This window comes from Acanthaster planci, linkage group LG15, assembly GCF_054643075.1.
Source record: "Acanthaster planci isolate LZ-2023a linkage group LG15, COTS_SCS, whole genome shotgun sequence".
Lineage (NCBI taxonomy): Eukaryota > Metazoa > Echinodermata > Asteroidea > Valvatida > Acanthasteridae > Acanthaster > Acanthaster planci.
The window spans coordinates 1,338,907-1,361,009 of NC_141791.1; the positions used below are offsets into that span (position 1 = coordinate 1,338,907).

General features: G+C 42.0%; 2 protein-coding genes across 3 annotated transcripts; one reads left to right on the plus strand and one right to left on the minus strand.

The window, feature by feature from the left end:
- The first annotated feature begins 134 nt into the window (after positions 1 to 134).
- LOC110974468 (uncharacterized) lies at positions 135 to 10,779 on the plus strand. The gene is made up of 9 exons (XM_022226127.2): positions 135 to 623; positions 4,158 to 4,289; positions 4,934 to 5,088; positions 5,284 to 5,361; positions 5,584 to 7,956; positions 8,391 to 8,510; positions 8,768 to 8,839; positions 9,237 to 9,301; positions 9,525 to 10,779. The coding sequence occupies exons 1-9, from the start codon at positions 604 to 606 to the stop codon at positions 9,651 to 9,653; spliced, it is 3,144 nt and encodes a 1,047-aa protein (XP_022081819.2). The 5' UTR covers positions 135 to 603; the 3' UTR covers positions 9,654 to 10,779.
- Positions 10,780 to 11,985: 1,206 nt separating this feature from the next.
- On the minus strand, positions 11,986 to 21,155 carry LOC110974403 (thyroxine 5-deiodinase-like). 2 transcript variants are annotated; one of them, XM_087146475.1, is made up of 7 exons: positions 20,698 to 21,155; positions 19,245 to 19,419; positions 18,411 to 18,536; positions 15,887 to 16,081; positions 14,653 to 14,822; positions 14,148 to 14,256; positions 11,986 to 13,971 (listed from the first exon to the last, which is right to left on the minus strand). In XM_087146475.1, exons 2-7 carry the CDS (start codon positions 19,398 to 19,400, stop codon positions 13,813 to 13,815), a joined length of 915 nt encoding a protein of 304 aa, XP_087002601.1. In that variant the 5' UTR covers positions 19,401 to 19,419; positions 20,698 to 21,155; the 3' UTR covers positions 11,986 to 13,812. The 2 variants fall into 2 exon arrangements, with proteins under 2 accessions (XP_087002601.1, XP_087002600.1); XM_087146474.1 differs by having other exon boundaries at positions 19,245 to 20,027; positions 20,698 to 21,133.
- Between the last annotated feature and the right edge of the window lie 948 nt (positions 21,156 to 22,103).

A 22,103-nucleotide genomic window follows, 5' to 3' on the forward strand; every position in this document is an offset into this window, starting at 1 on the left:
AATCTCAAATACGACTGGTTTTTATGGCCTTCTTGTCACGCGCACGGTGTTAGAAGCCAGACTGGCATTGTGCGACAGTTGTGAAAATATTTTCAACAGTGCTTATTCGTTTAAATGAATCTCAATCCGAATGAACCAGACCTAGTTTTTATGGGTTTGAAACGCAGGCGACCAAGAATAGTGAAATTCGAAGCATACATGTCGTCCCCAACGGTTTCTGACTACCCTTCAGTCGAATGAATTTCAAGGAATGGTAGTTTGAACCGCCCTCAAGGTCAGGTTTAAAGTACAGAGTAAGCAAGAGAATAACGGAAGGACCAGAAGCCAGTCTAGAAAGAGGCCTCGCACGTACCTCGCTACAGAGGGCGCTAATATTAGCTTGACGACGTCATCGAGATATTTGCATAGCATAGTTGGTTGTGAATGGAAACAGGCAACATGGACATCAAATTTCTTGCAAGCATTTCTTAAAAACGGTCAAATTTGACGCGACAGCAATGGATTTATGCGTGTTTTACTCGCGAGGGTTTAAGCCTAATATACATGGACCATGCTGGTGATGAAGACAGCACACATCTGTCGTTGGATTGGTAGAAATTCAAGATGCTGACAGGAACGTATTCGTATCCTTTTTGACAGGTTTGACGTGACTTGAGTTTAAAACATAGGCCCAAGCGTAATCAGTAGGCCAAGACTAAATTGTGAAATTGTTAACTGGTTAGTACTGGTAACTAATAAAATGGAAATTATTGAAAGATTTTACCATCTGCAGTGTTTTATTGAGCAATTATTCATAGTTTCGAGTCAGCGGAAATGCGGTGTAAAAAATACAACTCACTCTCATGTCATGATGTGGTGTTCATGATACATGTTAACTTATAATTAGCATCCTGTTCGTATAGTGATTACGTATTCCAAACAATTTACTTAACAAGTTGGCGGTGATGCCCTCTTTCACATATGAAAGAAAAGAGTGAAGGGCTTTGGTTTTTGAGGGAAATTATAGGGTAAAACGGTGGCATAAATGATGTAAGGAAGAGCTGTGAATGAAGACGAATTAGTGCAAGTAGTCTGGTTCCTTGAACATGAAGTTTCTCTTATGAAATTCAGTACATCCACAATGGCTGGTTCAGGTAACCAGACATGATTACAAAATGGTTTGATGCGGTCGTCTTTTGGTGAACTCGGGTAAAAAAAATTCTGGTTTTCTTGCTTAAATATTGTCAAAATTTACCTAAACTAGGCAACTAAGATTAAGGAATGGATCCTCAAGGTATGCATGTCAGTTACTTTGACAAAGTGGACTTTGTTTTCCTTACTTTAGGGACAGGGTGCTTAAGGTAATTAACACCTTAATTTCAAACTTTGGTCCAAATTCATTAAATACCTAAATATTTATTAAGTTTTGTAATAGAAATTTGTTACTCTTCAAGGAAAGTGGAGAGATTCTTTCTCGGACATCTGTTGACCCAATTTGTGCGCACCCAGTCTCATCTTGACTTGTAAAAAATTCCAAACGTTTGTTTTCTAACTAAACACTTGAATATTTTCCCCGCTAAGTTTGACTTAAAAAAATTGAGGATGCTATCACTTTCTGATGGCATATTTGTCGCTGCAGAGAAAAACTTAGTGATATCCATGTCTAGAATACTCCCACAAAGAATTCCGCATACGGATGCCACTAATGTTTCCCTGAAGATACCTGTTACTATTAGCCATCTGAAAGTAATAACATGACTTCAGAAGTCAATTTTAGCCAAGAATATATCGAGGTATATACTAAGAATTTTTCAGACCAGTCTTATCGAGTTTATTAAGCGGCATCCGTATACATGGAACTCTTTCCCTTCCCCCTTCAGGTTCTGGAAGCATCTGATACTTGAAGGGGTGTGAGGATTCAGCTTTTTAGCTGGTTTCAGGTTTTTTGTTTAGGTGTTGCCCCTGAATTTCAGCTTTTTTGTACATCTGGTCTGTGCAAAAGTATGGGAAATACAGTTCGGCTTTTTGCCCCCTTTTGAAGTGGCCACTCACACCCCTGTACTTGTGCTTACAAACTCATGAGGAGTCATTGTATTTGTGTCTCAGACACCGGTAATATAATTAGAATATCCTAAACTATGCGTAAGGCCGGAATTCCGTTGCTTAGTACTTAGTTCCGTATATTGTAGCCTTTGTATTATTTTGAGTCTTTTCAGTGTCATTGTTTGTTTGTTATTTACATGTTTTTTATCAGTTCTTAACTTAGAGGTGGCTTTGTTGTGACAATTTTCCTTTCAAAACATTGTGACTATGACTTGAAAACAACTGAAATTAACTGAAACTGATGGCATAATATTCTAGATCAACGTAGCAAATCTACCATAAAGAATTTCTTTGCAAAATGGGTGCCTCACTCTTTTATAAATGAACAAAGACTTGGCTGTAACTGCTTCAAACCTTAAAAACTGCTGTCAAGATGAACATGTACGATGTGGCATGAGTTAGTTTAAATGTATCCTCGTGTGGATCATTTCACTTTCACCAAGGTTACCAAGGCAACAAGATGGAATAATGTCTGCACGTCACACTTACAGTGGTGAAGTGTAACTGCCCTGCTTCAAACATTTTTTTTCACACTGGTTGCCAAGGTAACAGATCAGACTTGTCATACATGTCCTTGTAGGGAGAATCACCATGGTGATATTGAGTGGTTCATACTTTATTCAGACCAGAAATAGCAGAATGGGTTTTATGATAATAGTGTCATAAACGATTCTTTTTCCGTCATAGATTAAAATATAAATTGTTCTACTGGTACATGACTTGCTCAGCAAAGCACAAAGCCTAAAGTGAAAAAATTCATCGTATTTTTTTGGGGGGGGGAGGTCTTTGTTGTCATTCACAGATCCTACTCCTACACTTTACAGGCACAAATTGTGTACATCCATTTCATTCAGAAAACTGAGTTTGCAGGAACAAATGACGATCATGTATAAAGATGTATAAGATGTTCTAATATGCTCCAGGGATGTACTCAGGTTGTACAAATGTAATGACATTAGACTAGATTTTCATTCTGATTTTATATCTTGCTGAATCTCACAGCAATGAAGGTATGTTCATTTTGTCCACCATACATGTAAATGCCATTGCATGCTGGGTTCTGTATGTATTGCTGGACATTACCACGTTACTTAGTTCATTGGTCAGTGCTTGCGTTATTGATAAAATATTATGCCAACCAAATGGCCTAAACAGGTATTTTCTCCTGCCGGTGCATTGCATGAAATATTGATGACATATCCCATAAAACGCTCAATAAAACAGTCAATGATTTTTTTAAAAGTGCTTGATTGGTCGCGGCCTTGTCTGCTTGGTTGCATTGACAATGGGTCTCCTAATCCAAGTAGAAATTTTCATCACGTGGTGCTGCTTCACACCAGTCATTTATTTTTATTAGTCAGTTATTATTTTTTTAATGCATTCTGCCAAGAGGATTGTACTAAGCAGTATTATTGTCAGACTTGTATGTGACTGGCTGTACAGCAATGAATTTTTTTTAGAATGGACTCCTAGAATTCAAGGCTATAGAGCACCGAAGTGAATACATCACACACACATTTACATGCGTAAAAGGCATTAAAACAAAAGAACCAGCCCGTGAATTAACTCATGAGTGTACTCCATTTGTTTGCACAACACTTCCTGGTTTAAAAGATGGCACACTTTGGGATTTTACCAACTAAAAGGGCTGGGGTTTAAACATTAGGGGTATTTTCACATACGTGTCTCTCTGGGATTGTGAGAGTGAGTATTCTTGAAGATGAATGCTTATCATCATGCTGCCATAGATCAAGGAATATGCATATTACATTGAATTTGAATAGTTTCCACTTCAAAAAAACTTTATGTATCCACTTTTGCAACATAAAATGCCTGAAACAAAAAGTAAATTAATGACTTACATGTATCGCCAATATAGACGGTTGAAAATTAGCAGCCTCCTATTTAAGAATATATTCCATGCATTTGGAAAGGCCTCCTGTCATGAAATGAAGCAAAAAGGAATGGAAATTTGGTTTAAAATGTTGACTTATTTTCTGTTATCCCTATTGGCATACTTGCACGTATTGTATCCTAAAGTTGTGAAGTCTTCCTTAACCAGCAATATCCTTCAGGCAAAAATTCAAAGATCTTGAGCAGGATCGACTGGCTCGGTCCAGTAGCAGTGACAGCCTGAATCACGCCCAGCAATTAGCAGCAAGAGACAAGGTTCGTCAGTTGTCTCTGGAAACCAACAGAAGACGAAGGTAAGTAGATGTACATGTACCTGTACACTAAGACTTCAGTACATACTAATTTGATTATGCTCTGTCTTGGAATGGATAGATTTCTTACGGAAAGACTTGAACATCCTTGCAGTATGTGACCCTGTCACATGACATACGATTTTGTAAGTTCAGAGCACATTCTGTAATTTCTAAGTATGATTAATTCTAATTATCTGCCAAACAAATTAAATTCCAAACTCCATTTGAGTGATATTTCCATATCGAATTACACAAGTCAGGTGTAGTGGACACTAAGATGTCACACCTATGGATGTTGAATGTATAGAATAACCCACCTGTGATCGTGCTTGTGAGTTCACTTGGGGTAGGTTCATATGCAGCAAGGTATGAGACGGAGAGAACCCCCCCCCCTGTGTTGGTCATTGTCTCGGAGGAATCTGGGGAATTCCTTTCAGACATCTTGGGGGGATGTGTTAAGTAACAATAGTCTGGAATGTGTATAGGGATTGGACATGTTGGGGGGTACCCCTCGGTCTCATTTCTTGCTGGGTATAGGCAGGTTGATTTGGAAACATGACTACAAATCTAGTATCACACGTACGTACCAGAGCTCTGCAACCTGCTCCCCCCAAAAAAGCTCATTTAGTGGTGTTTGTGGACAGAGCCCAAGAGTTAAAAAGGCGCCTAGAAGCCCAGAAAGAGGCCAAAAGGAGGCAGGAGGTGTTGGAGGAGAGACGGAGGAGACAGCAGGAGGCGACTCAGAGGTACCAGAGGGGTCAGAGGGGGTCACCCAAGACAGGACCAAGGATTACGTCAGGTAGATACTAGGGGAGTTTTGTTGGAGTGATGGGCTGACTGGAAGAACCGACAAAAGAATCTATTTGTGACGGAGTTAATAGAAAAATGCATATACACGTACAATGCTTACACGATAATCCAAATAAGAATGCTGAAAAATCACTTGCAAACGCTTGAAGATTGGAATAATTTTCATTGGCTTTCTGATGCACAGGTAAAGCTTATAGTGAATCCAGACTTAAAGATGGAGTCAACATGGCCAGAGGATTTAGTCAGAATGCAACCCATGCAGGTACTTTTACAGCAGGTTAAGCCACTTACACCCTTCCCACTTTTGCCCACATCCCTGCCCCTTTTACTGAAGATACTATTTATGGAAATGATTGAAAGCTTGCAAGAAACTTGATTGAATTATTTATGCTCTCCACAAAGATGCACACAATCAGCTGCAGGCTTCATTCTCATGAGGAATGCATTCTCCTTACCTTTTTGTTTTTTACGTTTGATTTATCAGGAAACTATGGCAACCGAGCCCCAGCTTTGGAAGAGGCACTGCGCATGGTGGGAGTCAACACTGCCCCGGCCAGTTCCATTGGCTACAAGGGAGGTGGTTATACAGGAGGGACGGATTATACCACTGAAAACAGAGGGGGTTACAGTGACACAGGGGTCGTTTTTAACAATGAGCATTATACTGATGACATGCCACCTCGGAGACCAGTAGTGGACTCCAATGGCAACACTGTTGGCGAAAATAAGGGCCATTATTACCATGGTTACTCAACAACAGCAACAGCGACCTACAACAGCAATGTCAATCGGGAAGCCACCGGGGTGCAGTTTCAACAGACACTGAACGAGAAACAGAAGCAGTTGATGGAACAGCAGCAGGCTGCATTGAACGAGTTCAACCAGGCTGTGCTGAATGAGGCATTACCATACCAGAGGGAGGAAGAACTGCAGCGCAGTAGCAGCTTGTCCAGTGTAGATAGTCTGGAAGAAGAACAGCAGAAGAAGAATCTCGGCTTTGATGGTCGCCGTCAACAGCCAGAACCTCCTGCTTACAAGTCCGCCCACTCCAGCTCGAAGCCAAGAAATGATGGGGATAGTGTAGATGCCTCCGTTCCAGTTAGAAATGCCTACGGAAATGGTAACTCAAAGCCAAGCAAACCTGAAGCAGGACACAGTGCAATATCTGATACTCGCTTATTCACATCCCACGCCACATCTGAACAGCAGCACCCACATACCGCAGGCACACAGAGGGGATTGAGCAATGGAGAACTGCTGGTGGAGGAGACTAGCGAAAGTGATTTTGTCCGTGAGCCTGTGGAAACCAAACCTACGCTCCTTCACGGGACCAAAGAGTTACATTCACAGCAACTGTCCTATGGACCGCACTCAACACGGACATCCCAAGCATGGACAGAAAGTCCTCAGTTTCACAATGCCTACAATGCCAGTCACTCATCCATAAAGTATACAGCAGGACCGGTTACCGCCCATGCGGGGCACCGGCCATTCTCAGCCAGGACTTCGGCCACCTCTGTTTCATCTTATCCAGCGAGAGTTCCCGAACCTCCCAGTGATCACCAATACAGCGGACAGCAGAAACCCGAGCCTGAATTGAACAAACGGACTGGTGGCATGTCAAAGTACATCAGCAGTACTCATGAGGATTCCAACTATGTCAGGTCAAAGTGTGGCCTGTCGAGTAACATTTCCCAAGGTGTAGATTACCAACCTATTGATGGGCCTACGCAAACAGGCAGCCACCTCCAAGAAGATGGTCCAGGGACAGTAACACTTGGCAGCACTTTAGAAACGCCAGAAAAGATTGTAAAAAGCATCTTGAAAAGAAGCCAGGGATACAATCCCATGCCCCAAAAAGTGAAACTAGGAGGAATGAAGGTCAAAGACAGTTTGGAGATATCCCGGGCAACGCAAGTGACCAAAGCTGACCGAAAGTCGGTAAGATGGACAGATTTGAAATACAACGAGGCAGATGAGGTCCGATCAGACGATGTGAAAGTGGGAAAGGAGCAGAAAGTCTCAGTTGAGTCTGCCAAGGCAGAGAGCTCAAACTCCACCAGGATTCAACAACATGATGGTTCCGGGAGAGCTCAGTTTAAAGATGAGCAACAGAGTGCAAGTGCTGGAACACCACCGAGGGGTCCAACAAGGCTTCAGAGGAGGGCCCACAATGCCTCCAAGCCTCCCCCTGGCCGCTCAAACGCTGGCAGTTCTACAAGGCAAGTTGAATCTGAAAATCCCCAAGCCGTGTCTAGAGTCATCGGCAAAGCGATGAACCACCAACCTGAATCTAGCAACAGGCATATCTCAACTACCCATGAAGACAGCAGGGTCTACCAAAATGGAATCCGTCTGGACAAGACTCCAACCGACGAAGAAATCAACTGGTTATGGGATAAAGTCCGGACATGTTTGAACACCCAGGAGCAAGGTGGAGTTGGTCCAAACTCGGACATCTCAAGCAGGCAACCAGCAAGCATGTCCAAGCATTGCATAGATGGTAACCGGTTAACAGCCAATCTCAGGGTGTCGGCCCAGGGTCACGTGACCACACCCCAAGACCACTCGACCAATCAAAGGAAGTACAATACCTACCCAAGAATTCGCACCAGCAGTGACTCCAGTGCCACTTCACTCCGCAAGACTGCATTGTTGCAGCAGCGGAGGCAGCACAGCGCTGTAGGGAATCTTCGCACTGGGTACCAGGGAAGGAGCAATCAGCATTACACAGGTCCAGTACCTGGACTTCATCCAAGCCCGCCCTCTGCTAGTCATCATCAAACAGGCCCGACTGTCAGCAACCAAGGACCCATTAGAACAGCTTCCGGAATTCCTCATGGCCAAAACCAAGATGGTAGGCTTATGTTTTATCATTGTTGAGAAATCAATAACTGGGATTGATATTTGTTGATTTGATCTTAACCTTGTATGAGTAAAAACCTTACTTTAGATTCATGTATGCACGTTAGTTAAAAATCCCTCCAGTATAAAATGTTTGAAGGGATAAGTCCCAGAGTTTTGTTTTGTCATACAACTTTAAAATATTTTGGACTCCTCTCAAATTCTCAGCGATTTCTAAATGAAGGTATGTGTATGTATTAATACATCAACTATCTTGTTACATTATTTGGGTTTTCCTTAGGTTTGTTGAATTATTTTGAAAGTTTTAGTCCATAACCCCAAATCTCAGTTAAGGTCCTGTATACCGTCTGCCACCAAATGCAATTTTTCTAATTAATTCTTTACTCTTGCTTGAAATCCTAATTTTGTCATCTTATTTTTTTTTAGTGAGTGATAGCCTGTTAGCGTTCCAGCAAGCAGAACGCCTAGCTGCCCAGGAAGATCTATCTGAATCGGAAATAGCAGCAACCATGGAACACCAGAAGAAACAAGCATTCCTCCAGAAAGGTAATTTCTGAAAACAATACAAATTGAACAAAAAGTCAGTTGCTTGAAGGCGTTATTGCAAACAAATGCTATATAGAGAAGGAACTAAAAAGAGTGAACAAGAAGTGAACATCACATGACATTGTGGCAAATAGCCTGTTGCTTGGTAGCAACTCCATGGAAACGACCTCTGCAGTTCTTCATTCATTACTAGCTTAGCCGACCTTTCCTACACTTTTCGCAAAGAGAGAATTCCGTTATTTTCCATTTACTTCCAGCACCAACTGCATTGTCATTAGAAGAACAGAGGATTTTGGAGTCCCTGGACAAGCTGAATGCACAGCTGAGAAGTAAGTCATGAAACAGTTGTATACCAGTGATTCAGGAGACATGAAATGGCAGTTAAGTTTTAAATGTAATAGCTGTACCACTTTTTGAATGCAGCATCAGGCATGTTCACAAATTTGACAATTTCTCATTCCCCTGTGTTGGATTTCAAAATGGCTTAAAGAAAGTGGATCTACAATCCTGGACAAGACTGTTAGGACACTTGGCAATAGCCATACACTCTCCAGCCTCCTCCCCCACTCTCCCCCCCGGTCAATGTTGTCATGTCCAGCCGAAGTGCAGACCGTGCACATAGACCCAACATTGAAAGGGGGCCTGGGGGTTGGAGTCCCAACGAGATTTGTCCAGGATTGTAGGCTCAGTTTCATCAATGACATCCTGTGTCTGTTTATTTTGTAGCCGTGACCTCGGAGACTGATGTAGGAATCCAACCGTTCATGATGCAGCCCAAGCCACCCCCTCAGGTCAGCAATCAAATTACTTGTATTTTTGCCCACCTTGCCCCAAGAAAGTCATGCACCAGTAGCCCTGACCAGTGAAAATGATAAAAGCGTCCCAATAATGAGCAAATGTTGGAGCAGGAACATCACCAGAGAGACCCTCCTGCATGAACAGCAGCAGTTTTGGTATTGTCTTCATGAATTCATTCATAATTATTCAGTCTTAAATTTGGTATTCTGTTCCCAGGGTTCAGGATTCCGTAGCCAGCGTCCTATCAGCGCGCGACAGCGGGCAGTAGCTGACCCAAACATGACCCATCGTACGAGGACTCTCTCGGCAGATCGGAGTAACGCCAGGATAAACTACTACCACTGAGCAGATGGAGACAATATTAAGGAGAAAGTTTTTAGACTGGAGGAAGTCTACGGCCCAGTCAGTCTGTGTTTGGGTTTAGATTTAACCAGTATTGTAATACTCTGCTGACTGAAGCAAGTTGATGATTACATTGACTGAGAAAGGAAAAAAGTTTGGCAAATTTGTACAGCTTTTTTGTAGGAATAGTCTGATACTGTGAAAGGTTTTTGGCCAAGTTTGGGCACTAGTTCCTGAAAGCATTGAAGGTGAGAAGGGAATCTTGCCAGTGGATGAATATTATGAATTTTAGAGTTGAGGGTGATGATGATGATGGACAGCATTTGAAATTGATTTTGTATTGGTGCTGATTCTTGGGAACTCGCTTTCTGAGAGGTCGGTGTGTCTCTCTTGTGCTTGAGCTGTTGTAGTCTCACCGAAACTACAAAGGATGATGGGCACAGGCCCTGGCTTAAAAAGGAACATATTGCAAAAGTGGCCTCGATGAAGGCACCAAAACACAGGTGATTTTTCTCGCAAAATTCTGGCAGAGTATTTTTCTATTTATTATTAATCATAATTTCATCTCTGAAACAAGACCACCAGATAAATCACTTTTAGATGTTTCTCTCAGTGCAGGTGCCCATTTGAAAATACTTTTAACAGAAACATAGGAAGAAAAACGAAAATAATTTGTTCCTTCAATTTTCACTGAAGATGAATATCCATAAAAATATTTTCACAGTGATGTTTTAGATCAAAAATGAATTGTGTGCACTGCAGGTACTACCATAAAATATTGCAACATACGATGTGGAACTGCACAATTTATACACAGGTGTATTTTAAGTGCCAACATCTTCTTGTTTTCAATAGAAGGATGAAAATGAGGGATCCCCATTTTTAACTATTTTGCATCCATCCATTTTAGCCAACGTTTTTGTGCTGTGGGATTATATTTTAAAATTGTACTTAATTTAAATTTTAATGAAGAATTTTTAACACAGTGAAAAATTCTCATTTGTTGTGCTGCTTGTAACGTACTTGCTAGTCATTGACCTTAAATTTCAAATATCGAAATAATGTGTATATAAAAGAGATGTATGTTTCTCAAAGATATGGAATGGCTATAAATTATGTTTGTTGAGTACACTGATGTCCAGTTGGCAAGATTTGTTGGTGTGGGTTTGTGCAAAAGGTTTTATTTCCTGATGTGGAATTTTGCATATTTTTTAAAGAATTAGATTTTTTTCTCTCCCTGCACATGTTTTTGAATCTTTACAGTTGTTAGTTTGTTTCTGTCTGAATCTGAAAGAAAGAACATGGGACAATTTCCCAACTTAACGAAATCACACCGCCATAAAGAGTCTTGTCCCTAGACGATCTGGTTCGAACACGTCATTAATTGCATTAAGTTTACCCGTCTACCTGTGGAGCAGACGATTGGCCCGATTTTTAAAGGTTTTCATGAACTACACGTTTCCGTCTGCGAAATCGACTCAAAAAATTGCGCAAGCAGACGACTAGCTTTGTTCGTGTTATGCTACGCACCGTCATGCGTGTTTGCACATGCGTTCTTCGAATTCGGTGCATGTTGTTATCTGAAGTAGGCAATGTGAAGAATTCAACAGTTCAGATGTTGCTCTTTTTCCCGCGCTTTTGTCAGAGGAGAGCTTGGGTTCAACAGAACCAGGGCCGAGTTGTCTCTCTTGAGTTGTATACCTCATGATTTTTGTAGTGTGAGGATCTAGGAGCAGCGAGGAAGTGTGATTGGAAAAGTTGTTAGGGCCACTCGTAGGGAACGACTCGTAGTTTCGCAGTGTGTGGTTGTCATGCCGTTGAGTCTACATGTACCATGTTTTTCGATGCCACTACGTTGGTCCATACTCCTTACAGATTGATTGGCTGGATGTTTACAAGGATTACTTTGCAAGGTAAGCAGTTCAGCAAGTACGATTATAAACTCTGAACGGGACCTTAAAATATTTTGAAGTCATTTCTAATGTCTGATTCATTTCCATTAACAGAAATATACCGATTCCCAGCAGAAAACCTGGACCTGCCCGTGTCGGCTAGGCCAACGTTTAATAAAGTAAACTCGTAGTCATATGTAGTGTCAACATTGCCATGATTGCTTTATCCGTGTATTATTGTCTCCTAACAACAAAACGATTTCGAAACTGAGAAGTCTCCCCACCGTTTGTTGTGTCATGCCGGTCAGAAATTGCCTCAAAGAGTTTCCAAACGTGCTTGTAGTTGTACCCCGTCGTTATTATGTAACCATTATCAATCTCAGGAAGGTATATGGGCTATTCGCGAACATTAGCAGTGCATTGAATTCACCAATTTACTCAGGTTGGTGCCGTCTGTTTTTAGTGTTATACGTCAGGTTTAATGTAGGCCTACCCTGGTTCCAAAGACACAATCACAAGTTTGAAGTGTGATAGAACTACCAGGAACCATTAGGTGTTGACACGCTGCTGGAAAGACTTCCATATACGGACGCCTCTTGACACCCAGTGCACAACTATGGGACTGGTCTGAGAAACTCTGTTTTAAAAATAGATTTTAGGTCATACAAGAGAGTTGGAGGCTAAAAAGAACCACTAAAATACAAATGATTAATGTGGGATTCCTTACTATAATTACAAATCGGGGCTTTAGAAAACGACAGCGCCCTCACTGGCATTTATGTGTTGAAGACATTTTCATCAAATCATCTGGTCACCTTGCAACAGGTGTTTTCCAGCTGCTTGTCATTTGCTCTTCATTGATAGCTGCCAGGGAGGGCGCTTTCATGTTTACTAGACCCTGGGCACATAATACGATAACATATTTCTAAAATATAATGTCTATATATGTCTTGGTAATATTAAAGATTATTTACAGACTTTACGTACGGTTAATTCACAGAGACCCAAACTTGTGAGATAACATCACAGTGTGCCGTTACACAAATTATTTGTGATTTTTAATCTCTAACTGGGAGATACAAGTCCTTGTGCTATTGCCAAATTTTCGGTTTTCGGTTCGAATGCACTGAGCAGTAAGCAAATTCCGTGTAATTAAATCATTCCTGCCATCCGGGATTCTCGCAAAATGACAGGTACTGCGCCGGTGAAAACAGCGACCTTGGCGACATACGCACGCACCAGCCAGTCCAAGGATCGGGTAATAAAATCTTTTCTTTGATCCGCGCGTACGCGCGCGCTCGCTGCAGTTGTTTTCACCGGCGCGGTGTGGTTGCTCCCCGTATTTTTATGAAACTCCCGGATGTCCGCGCTGCCCCATAGCTCCACGGAGGCCACTCGCGTTCCAGGTGTAGCTAAATCTTGACGTTACGAGTGCGGGTGTCTTGTCATTGTACATGTGCCAACAGAATGCAATGTACAGTCGAATACCAATGCTGTAGTAGTGAAAATAATTTGTTAGCATACCAATAATGGAGTTTACATTTATGTATACAGTACATACTTTTGTACCACACATTATATACTAAGAAAAAAGTTGGGCGATTTGGTGGTACTATTTCGAAACATTTTGGAGAAAAGAACATGATATTTGGAAAAACTAGATTTTTTTACTTAAGGGTGGTCATATTTATACACTTAAAATACTATTGAACCAAATCTGCTTAAATTAGTCTTGATTGCAAAATACTGTTTGGAGTAGCTTATTTTTTCATAATCAAGTGGATTGGAAGTTTGAGACTTATTCGTAAGTGCTTGTCAGAGCACGAATTAGACCGTGTGGCCTGCTGGTTGATCATTAAGCCCTACCCCATCATAGGACCTGCCTGGGTGTGTGAGGGCCGGGGCTACTGGCCCCAGACATCCCCCGCCCGTGGCATGTGCCGGTTGCATAGATTATGGCACTAGTGAGAAAACGGGTTATAATAAATTTCCCACGTAATCATTCTGTTGCCTTCCAGTAACAAAATTATTATTCAAGAGCAACTCCGGAGCTGTTCTTATTGACTAAACTCATATTCTTTTTTTTTCGTCTTGTGATTCGTTTTGAAGATGGGATGAAAGTTGATTTCTATTTTTGTCTGGAAAAGGGACAATAGAACCAAAGATCCTGAGTTCCACACGAACACACATTCCAGTATTTTTGTGTCGTCTTTCGAACCAATTTCCCGACAAGTTTGCCCGAAAAGATGAACCGAAAATGAAAAACATCTTTAGTCGACTGTGTCTTTGAAGTAGTTCTCCAACCAGTTTCTGGTGGCCTCAGTCATAAGAACATCGGGGTTCATCATCTGTTTGCCAATGGTGTCGCCGACATAGATGACAATATCTCCTTGGAAGATGAAAACTCGGTCAGGATGTGCATTGTACACCTGTGGAAGGGATAACATGTACGAGATATTTTGGTGCATGCCCTACATAATAATAAAATTACCTCTTTGAATTGAAACGGGATTTAGAAAATTACCGTAAACATTTGAATATGTTTTCTGATGCACTTTGGGTTAACTGGTGTCTCTATTCGTGTATGTATGTGTGTGTGTTTTACCTGGGCAAAGTCATTAGTCATGGTATCCGTGACGATACGAATCAAGCTGCAGTCCAGAGGATCATCTGTAAACGTATGGTGGTGCTCTCTGTCCTCTTCCAACAACTTGCTGCAAAGTGGAAACAAAGTCTCCGGGAACTCAACATTTGGAATGAAAGACAAACCCAACTTGTCACTGCAAGTGCAGGCATTGGCTTCAGTCAGTGGTCTTGAGTATTTTGGGGATTTTTTGAAAGATTGTGTCTTTTTCCAGTTATTTATTTTGTGAGACCGAAAACGGGTCAGAACTGTGTATGGCAAAATAACCATAGATGGCAGCGTGTGTCGTTGGATCTGGAAAATATCGTCCCAGTCACCATTTGGGTACAAAGCGTCGTGGTAGGACTTGAACAAGAATAATTTGAACACCGTCCCATAGTGCTTTGCAAAATTACATCGGCTATAAGCCAATATGGCAGCCTTGATGGAAGATCCGTGCTTGTGCTGAATTCTGTTTTTTCCTTACTATGCGGCAGCTACCCTATCTTCTTTGGTCTGGTGCTGGGGTACTTTGAAGGTGGTGTTGAGATTGAAGTATTCTGCGGGGTGAGCCTCGGCCAGGTAGATGCAGAGGAAATCGGCCCGGTCCTTATACTCGTGAAACAGTTGGGCGAGTGTTCCACCTAGGACGCAGGCCTGTAAGCAAGCAGATGGAGCGTTAAAAGTCGGCATAGGTCTAGTCAGTCATTTCAAGTGAAATTTAACAGCTGTTTATTCTGACATGATAGGAAGTCCTTGTCCTAGAACCCCTTGTTTATCGTGCACGAAACTTCAAAGTAAAGTTTCGCTGAGAGTGTGTCAAACTCCGTCACGTGACTGATCAACCTGTTGTGCTGCAGATAGCTGCATCAAAAAAATCTTAAATCAAATTGTGTCTTGACACATTTTTAAGGCTACTATAGTGCTGAGTGTATTATATGGGCCATTAAACAGCACACAGCTCTCACTTGCTGTGGTACCGGTGTCATTTTCCCATTCAGTTTGACAAATCCAAAGTCCGTGGGTAAGTTCGATCAAGGACCATAGTTAACCATATTTCGACAAAACTCTTATCGAATGCACGCTAGTCGGCAATGGTTGGGCTGGTCTAGCCAACTTTTCGCATCGTTGGTTGCCACAAAACGTTTTAATAGCACAGTGCAGGGAGGACCAGTTATGAGAAAAATGCCCGAAAATGTATGTCATTAGTAAACGACTATTTTCACTTTTATTTGTGCTATTTTGCCCCGTCTGCCTAATGACCTGACAACGGTTGACTGGGTTCGTTCGCTTTCAACGTCACTGCACATGGGCTAGGTACGCCACGAATCATAATTTTAACCGCTTGTTAACTAGTGGCCGAACTTGCTCCTGATGACAAGTAGTAGGTTAAAAAATGTTAGTTATAACTTAAATACGTTTGCGGTAGCACCGTGCAAGGATATCCCTTTCTGAGCATGAGTGGTTCTGAAAAAGAACCGGAAGGTACTCAACGTCAAGGACAGTATGCTCTGTCCGTCGACCACACATGCTTAGAACTGGAAGAGATATCCTTGCACGGTGCTCTATAACTTAACTAACTTGATACCGTAAAGAATCTTTTGATAACCTTGTTTGTTCGTTTTTTAAGCTGAGGCTGTTTTCGTCGCACGAGTATGGGTAACAAAAATGAAAAGAAAATGATTATTTGCTATTTCAAATGCAAGGAAAATGTACTGTACCTGAAATGGGGGTCAAGAAAGAGATGACGCAATGATGACAAAAGGCCTGTCTTTGTGAAGATGCAACTCAGATAATGTGATCAGCTGCTTCGTCTTCATCGTGACCAGGTGAAGGTCGGGTCGCTGATCATTGACCTTGATGTCATCGACCATGCGCGGTAATTTGGGAACTAAGTACTTCAACATGTTCATAATCTACGAGAAAGAAGGAAGGCAACACCTGTTTAATATAAAGGAATAGGGGGCCTATAACTGCTTTCGATTTAGGCCCATCAGTTATATCAAAATCAGCATTTAACTTTACAACTGTAACCGTTGGGATGCACTTTACCATGGTTGTTTCATTAGTAGGCAGCATAGATTGATCCATATTAAGCCCCGCCCATGTGGTCTTTTTGCCAATCACAGCTATCATTTATACCGGTTCCTAAGTAATTTCGTCATACATACGGACGCGCCACTATTTGCAGGCTCCCATTGGACGATCGCTGAAGTTGGATCGATGGTTCCATGATTTAAACGGCGAACTATGCACATAACTCGCTGTGCAGTGGGCGTGGTTTCAACTGAAGTGACGTCACACTTTCGAACCAGATAGCGGCTGTATTATCGGTTGTGGCATCGGAGAGGACCACACGTTGGGGCATTTTTCTGTTGTTAATGCGTTGGTTGCAGAGAATGTGTATTGAAATTGTGAAACAAAGCAAACGATGAGGATGCAGAACGGACCAAACACGTATACATGTGGAAAGCGGCCTTAATTTGCCCACGTAGTAAGTGGGACTAACTGGATCAGTAGCCCTTGTCGCGCGTGTCCCGGGGCTCTCTTTTTCCAACACGGTCAAGCACACGCACGAATGATTACAGGACTAGTGTGCCCTTCAAATCTAATTCTTTGTCGTACTTCTATTGTCTTCAATCTCTTTCTTGCCTTGTTGCAACTTTATGGAAGCTGTGGAAACTTTCCTTCGTTGTCATTGACTCTGTTAAAAACTTAGAAAAAATTGCGTTTTGTGTGAAAAGTGTTGAAACAGGCACCATTTGTCTTGTTTCTAAAGGTTCTTGAGTGGTTGAGTCACGTGTACTTTCTTTAATGACGTCTGGTTAGGCCTATTTGCTGTCACGGGAGATGAATTTAGGATTTATGTTTAGGTACTGTTTTGAACTATAGTGTTCAACATTTCTGCCTTCAGTCACGCTAGCCTCGTTCTTTGTTGCTCTTTTTTCCGCTATTGGATACACATAAAGTTTTCGCCATCGAGTTTTATTTAGCTCTGGGATTTTTGTAAGGGCTGGGACGTGTTTGCTTATTTGTATTAAGTAAAATTCTTTTTAGCTTGTCTGCGTACTTCCAAATACCGTAGGTGCTGGTGGTTTGTTCACAAGCATTTCCTGTTGGTTTGTAACAAAGCTCATTTGTCGGCGACACTTTTGTGTTTGTGATTTGGGGTTATTCTACTTTAGGTGTAGACTTTTTCAGGATATAACCTACTTCATGTTTTATGTAAGAAAAAAATAATGAACTCGTCCTACTTCTGCGCTGAAAGAGGCTTATCATAAATCAATACAATCCATGATGTCTCAAGAACGGTCCACCCTGTTCAAACAGCGTCATTTTGCCAATCAACTACGTGACTTTTTGAAAACCCCGATAACTACCATTTACAAATTGTCGGGGCAAATCAACAACGATTGTTGCAATTTTAAGGTGTTGTTGTAAGCTGTCAGCAAAAATAGAAGGTTCTTCCTTTTGTTGCTCAAAAGTTTGTGCTGTATGTCCTGAGATATCACCCCTAATGGTTGTTTACTTTACGATAAACGACAACGGCAGGTGAAGAGGTGAAGACCGCATTATGCTGTGCTAAATCTTCAAAATTGACTGTGTGACCTAAAAAATGGCGAAATAACCGGTTCCTCTGTCAAGAAGGCTGATAGGATATGAGAGGGAATGAGGTGACCCACTTTTCTTGAGGAGATATCAAAAGTTTGAACTGATACCGGTTGGCAATAACGTTTGTTTTAGTTGAGCTATGGCCATCCAGCATGGACTGGGGATTTTAAACTGTAAAGTGATCATTATATCACAGTACATCATCTAGATTTTTGTTTTGTCCCGTATACGGGGTTCCCACGGCCTGGAAAAGTCATGATAAGTCATGGAATTTGTTTTCCTTTTTCAGGCCTGGAAAAGTCATGGAATTTTGTAAAAATGAATAAGGTCATGGGAAAAGTCATGGAATTTTGTCATGGAAGTCATAAAGCACTATGATTTCTATTATCAGAAATAAGCGCATAAAATCTGTGATTGTATTTGCAACCTAAAAGGCCAAATAGCCCAAGAAATTGCGTTATTTGGTCGTGGATTTTCATAATTTTTCATGGAAAAGTCATGGAATTTAATTGTTATAGGTGCAGGAACCCTGCGAATACAAAGCCTGGTACATTGCAGTTGAGGGGAAGCAAGCGACTCTCCCCCTCTTAATCCCTTGGTGGGAGTTGATCCTCTACCCCGGTTTAGTTTTACCTCTTGGTCACTCTTGTATTTGGCCATGATCGGCATCAGAAGACCGGTGAATTTACTCCAGTCCTTCACGTGCTTGTCCAAACCTAGTTCCTCCAGAGCGATGCGGTCGGCTTTGTGCTGGGCTCGCTGTAGCAAACAACAAATTGTTATTGATAATAAAATGTAGTTGTTAACATGACGACATTGTCTGCATGATAAGGTGGTGGTATTTTGACAGATAGCTTCTATCATTTAGGAATTTTATGAACCAAAAAATTCAGCTGACTTCGTAATTATGCCGGAGGTTTTTTTTTAATCCTCTTGCGAAGTATCCAAAATGTCACCTCTAGTAGGTGTCCGTGCCTCTGTTCTCAGACGACCGCAGTCCTTCCTTGATTTACTTTTTCTGTCGCTTTTTTTGCGAAGTGTGGGTGACATAATAATCGCTTGACACAAAGTTGAACCGGCAGCAAGGTTTACACAGCGTCGGAAGACGGGCATAGCTTGGATTCGCCCGTGCATGTGATTGCTCGTCAGCTCCCCTTGTTAAACTTGCTCGCGTGATATATGGATTTGCCCAATAAAGAGAGCCCGTATGAAAGTTGGAAAAAAATGAGATACAATCTCATACGGTTCAGTATCATGTATCCTGTGAAGTTTTAGAGTACTTTTGGGTGTGAAAAAGCTGTGAAACTCATGTAAAGAACCGTGATCAAATCGGCAAAGTATGTCAAATTTTCAGTAGTCTTTCGGCTTTCCCATATCTGTGTTCATCCATTACAGCCTGAGATCCAGTGACCGTTTCCTCATGCACTGTACCCCGAGTGCGGGCCGAGAAGATAAGAGCAGACTTACCTTGATCCTTCTCAGCAAGTTGGGTTGTGTGGGGTCGTTGATTTCAGCGAAGGCCTGCTTGCCACGCTCTCCCTCCAGAACCTCTCGCTGCTTCCTCAGTACTCGCTGCACCATGGCCCTGTCTGACAACAGTTCGTCGTCGATTGCATTCTGCATGATGGTTAGCCCCCTCCACCTGTGCCGCGTAACAGGAAACTTTACCCTGACATGTACCCTCAGGTGCGCAACCTACGTGGCTTGGCCCTCTTTAGGTTCACTTCTTTCTCGAGGCTTCTCTCCTGGGTTCCCCCTCTTCGGTGGACCTTGTGAACAGTCACTACGTGGTTATTGTCAGTGTCCTTTGTGGCTCATCTCTTTGAATCTGAGGTTTGAGATCGGAGTCTCGTTGGTCTGCAATTAGCCCCTATAGGATAACCTCTCGTAACGTTTTGGGGATTGTCTGCCGTATTGTGGGTTTACTTTATTTGGGTGATCTGTATTTAACCTCCAGTGCCAGGCTAAAAGTTCTCCTCTTGCAGCTTGCTCAAGGCTTTTCCCAGGATTCTCTAGGTCTCCACCTTTGAGGGTCTTTCAAAGTCGCTTCTTAAAGATCACCTCTTACGTGAAAGTTGTAATTTTGTGGGAATCCCTGCCACGGGTAATTAAGCACGAGTGCCAGGGATCATCCCTGTTGTCTTGTTTCTTACTTTGTTGTTTCTTATTTAGTTGGGTAGGTCACCTGCTCCACTCCTCGCAAAAATATCCCAACTTCTCATAGATGACTTCTAAAGAGATGTTCTTGACCTTTTGGGAGGAAGTGGGGCTAGTAAGCACTGTGTCAAAGGAGTTTTTATTACGTCCAATTGAGTCTCTGACATTGGTTTAATTTATCGGTATGCATTTCCGTGAGTTTTTGTTTTTTGTTTTGCTCGTTTTCAAGCCATGAACAAAATGTTTTCTTCATCGTTTGTCGCTTTATTTCTGGCGATTTACTCTTGACTTAAATCACAAACTGAATGGTTATTCCTACCGATGGCAAATCCAACCAGATTCCTAACCTCAAGGGCTAGAGCCAAGAGACCGAAAGATAACCACAGTCTCATAAATTTGAACAAAATAACGAAGTTCCAGTTTAACCATTCCTGCTATTTTTAAGTAGTAGTAATTCTTGACAGATTCCAAACAGAATCTCATATTCGACTGACTTCATTTCAGGAAGTGAAAAATATTTCTCCATTTGTTGATATAGTCGGATTTAAATATATGGATCTGTGGCTAGTCACTCTAGCTCCCATACAGAGCAAATCCAAGCCGTTCGATTTTCATCTGGTTCAAGGTTGTACAGCTCAGGTTCAGATTCAGATGTCGTCATAATTTATCAGCTATTTTGTTTTTTGTGTGAGCCACTATTCGAAAATTCCAAGGGGAGAAATTGGTTAAAGAATAAGGACTGAAGAGATGGAATGATACTTACCATGAATGATAAGTGCAAGTGCCAGGTGTCAAGTGTGAGAGCTTCCTTGCACGTCGCTCAGCGGGGGATGCAACGAACACCACCGATGTGCCTCCAAACTGGTCTCTCCTCGCCCAAGTTTGTCCTTTTTATTGGGCACAAATTGGTCCTGATTTGAATATTATGTCTTGCTCTTCCAGTCCCCACGTCGTGGTGAGCCAATCAGCTTCCGTCCGTTGGGCCAGAGTCAAGAATATTTGAATATGCATCATCAACTGTGATCCCCCCGTTATTGCAGTGACACGATCTTATCGAACTGGAGCCACCTGAGAGACCAAAATAAACCAGCCTGCTTGCAGACGTATAGGCCTATATGTAAACCCGTACCGTCTAGTTTGCCTTCATGACAGCATGTGCGTACCGGTAGGCCATGCGTGGGTGTCTGTTTAAGTGTCTAAATGCATTGAATTGGAACCCAGTGCCTTTCACGACAAAGTCCACCGACAAATTTTTTCACGTAACGTTGGCAAAGCTAAACATTTTCTTTTCGTAGAGCTTAAAGCACAAAACACCCTATTTTTACGCCTGATTTCCTTAGGGTATTTCTGGATTGTACCTCATTAAAACGAAACTGTCCTCGATACCTCCGCTTTCCGTTACTGTTTTTAGGGAGGAGATTTTGTGGTCAGTTTATACCAACTTCTCTGTCACCACAATAACATCGAAGTGTGTTGGATGTAAGATAAGGTTAAGTTTTGGTTGCTTTTCCTTCACCAGTCGCACAAGTTTCATGACTAGTCTTTCAATCGCCACGCATCGGTGAAGTATCGTATTTTGCGCAAACAGATTGCGCTCACAACTGCTCTGACGTCGATCTGTTGAATAGCACGAATGGATTCTAGAACACATTGCGTACTTTGACCCAAAAGAGGTGAACGTGCCTCCAAAAATGTGGCAGTCACTATTTTGCCTGGTGGAGTGCGTAGTGGCGTCGATTTCTTAATCGTCCATTTGGCTTATTTTGGTATACGTTTTAAGCCTGTCAGCCCGTCGAAATGCTGCGTGGCAAGTTACAACTGTCTGACGTGATCTTCAACCTCTAAATTCTGATAAAAGTTTGTATGAACGCTGTTGCTTGGAGCGCCAGTAAGTGGTGCAAGTGAAACGATCATAATTCGTGAAGGACTTTTTCACGCCATTCAGGATAAGAAACAAATAGTAACACATTCTACACACCAGTAACAGTGTCCATGGTGGTGGATAAAGTCATTGTGTACACGTGCATGAAGAGTTCCATTTTTCTGTCAGTTCAGGGCCATTCTTGGGAAAGAAATCTGCTCATCCGAAGAACTTTGGGACTAAAGAACTCTGATTGGTTTCTCAGCCTCGCAAACAAAAGCCGCACGACTTCAGCAGTCCCTAATAAA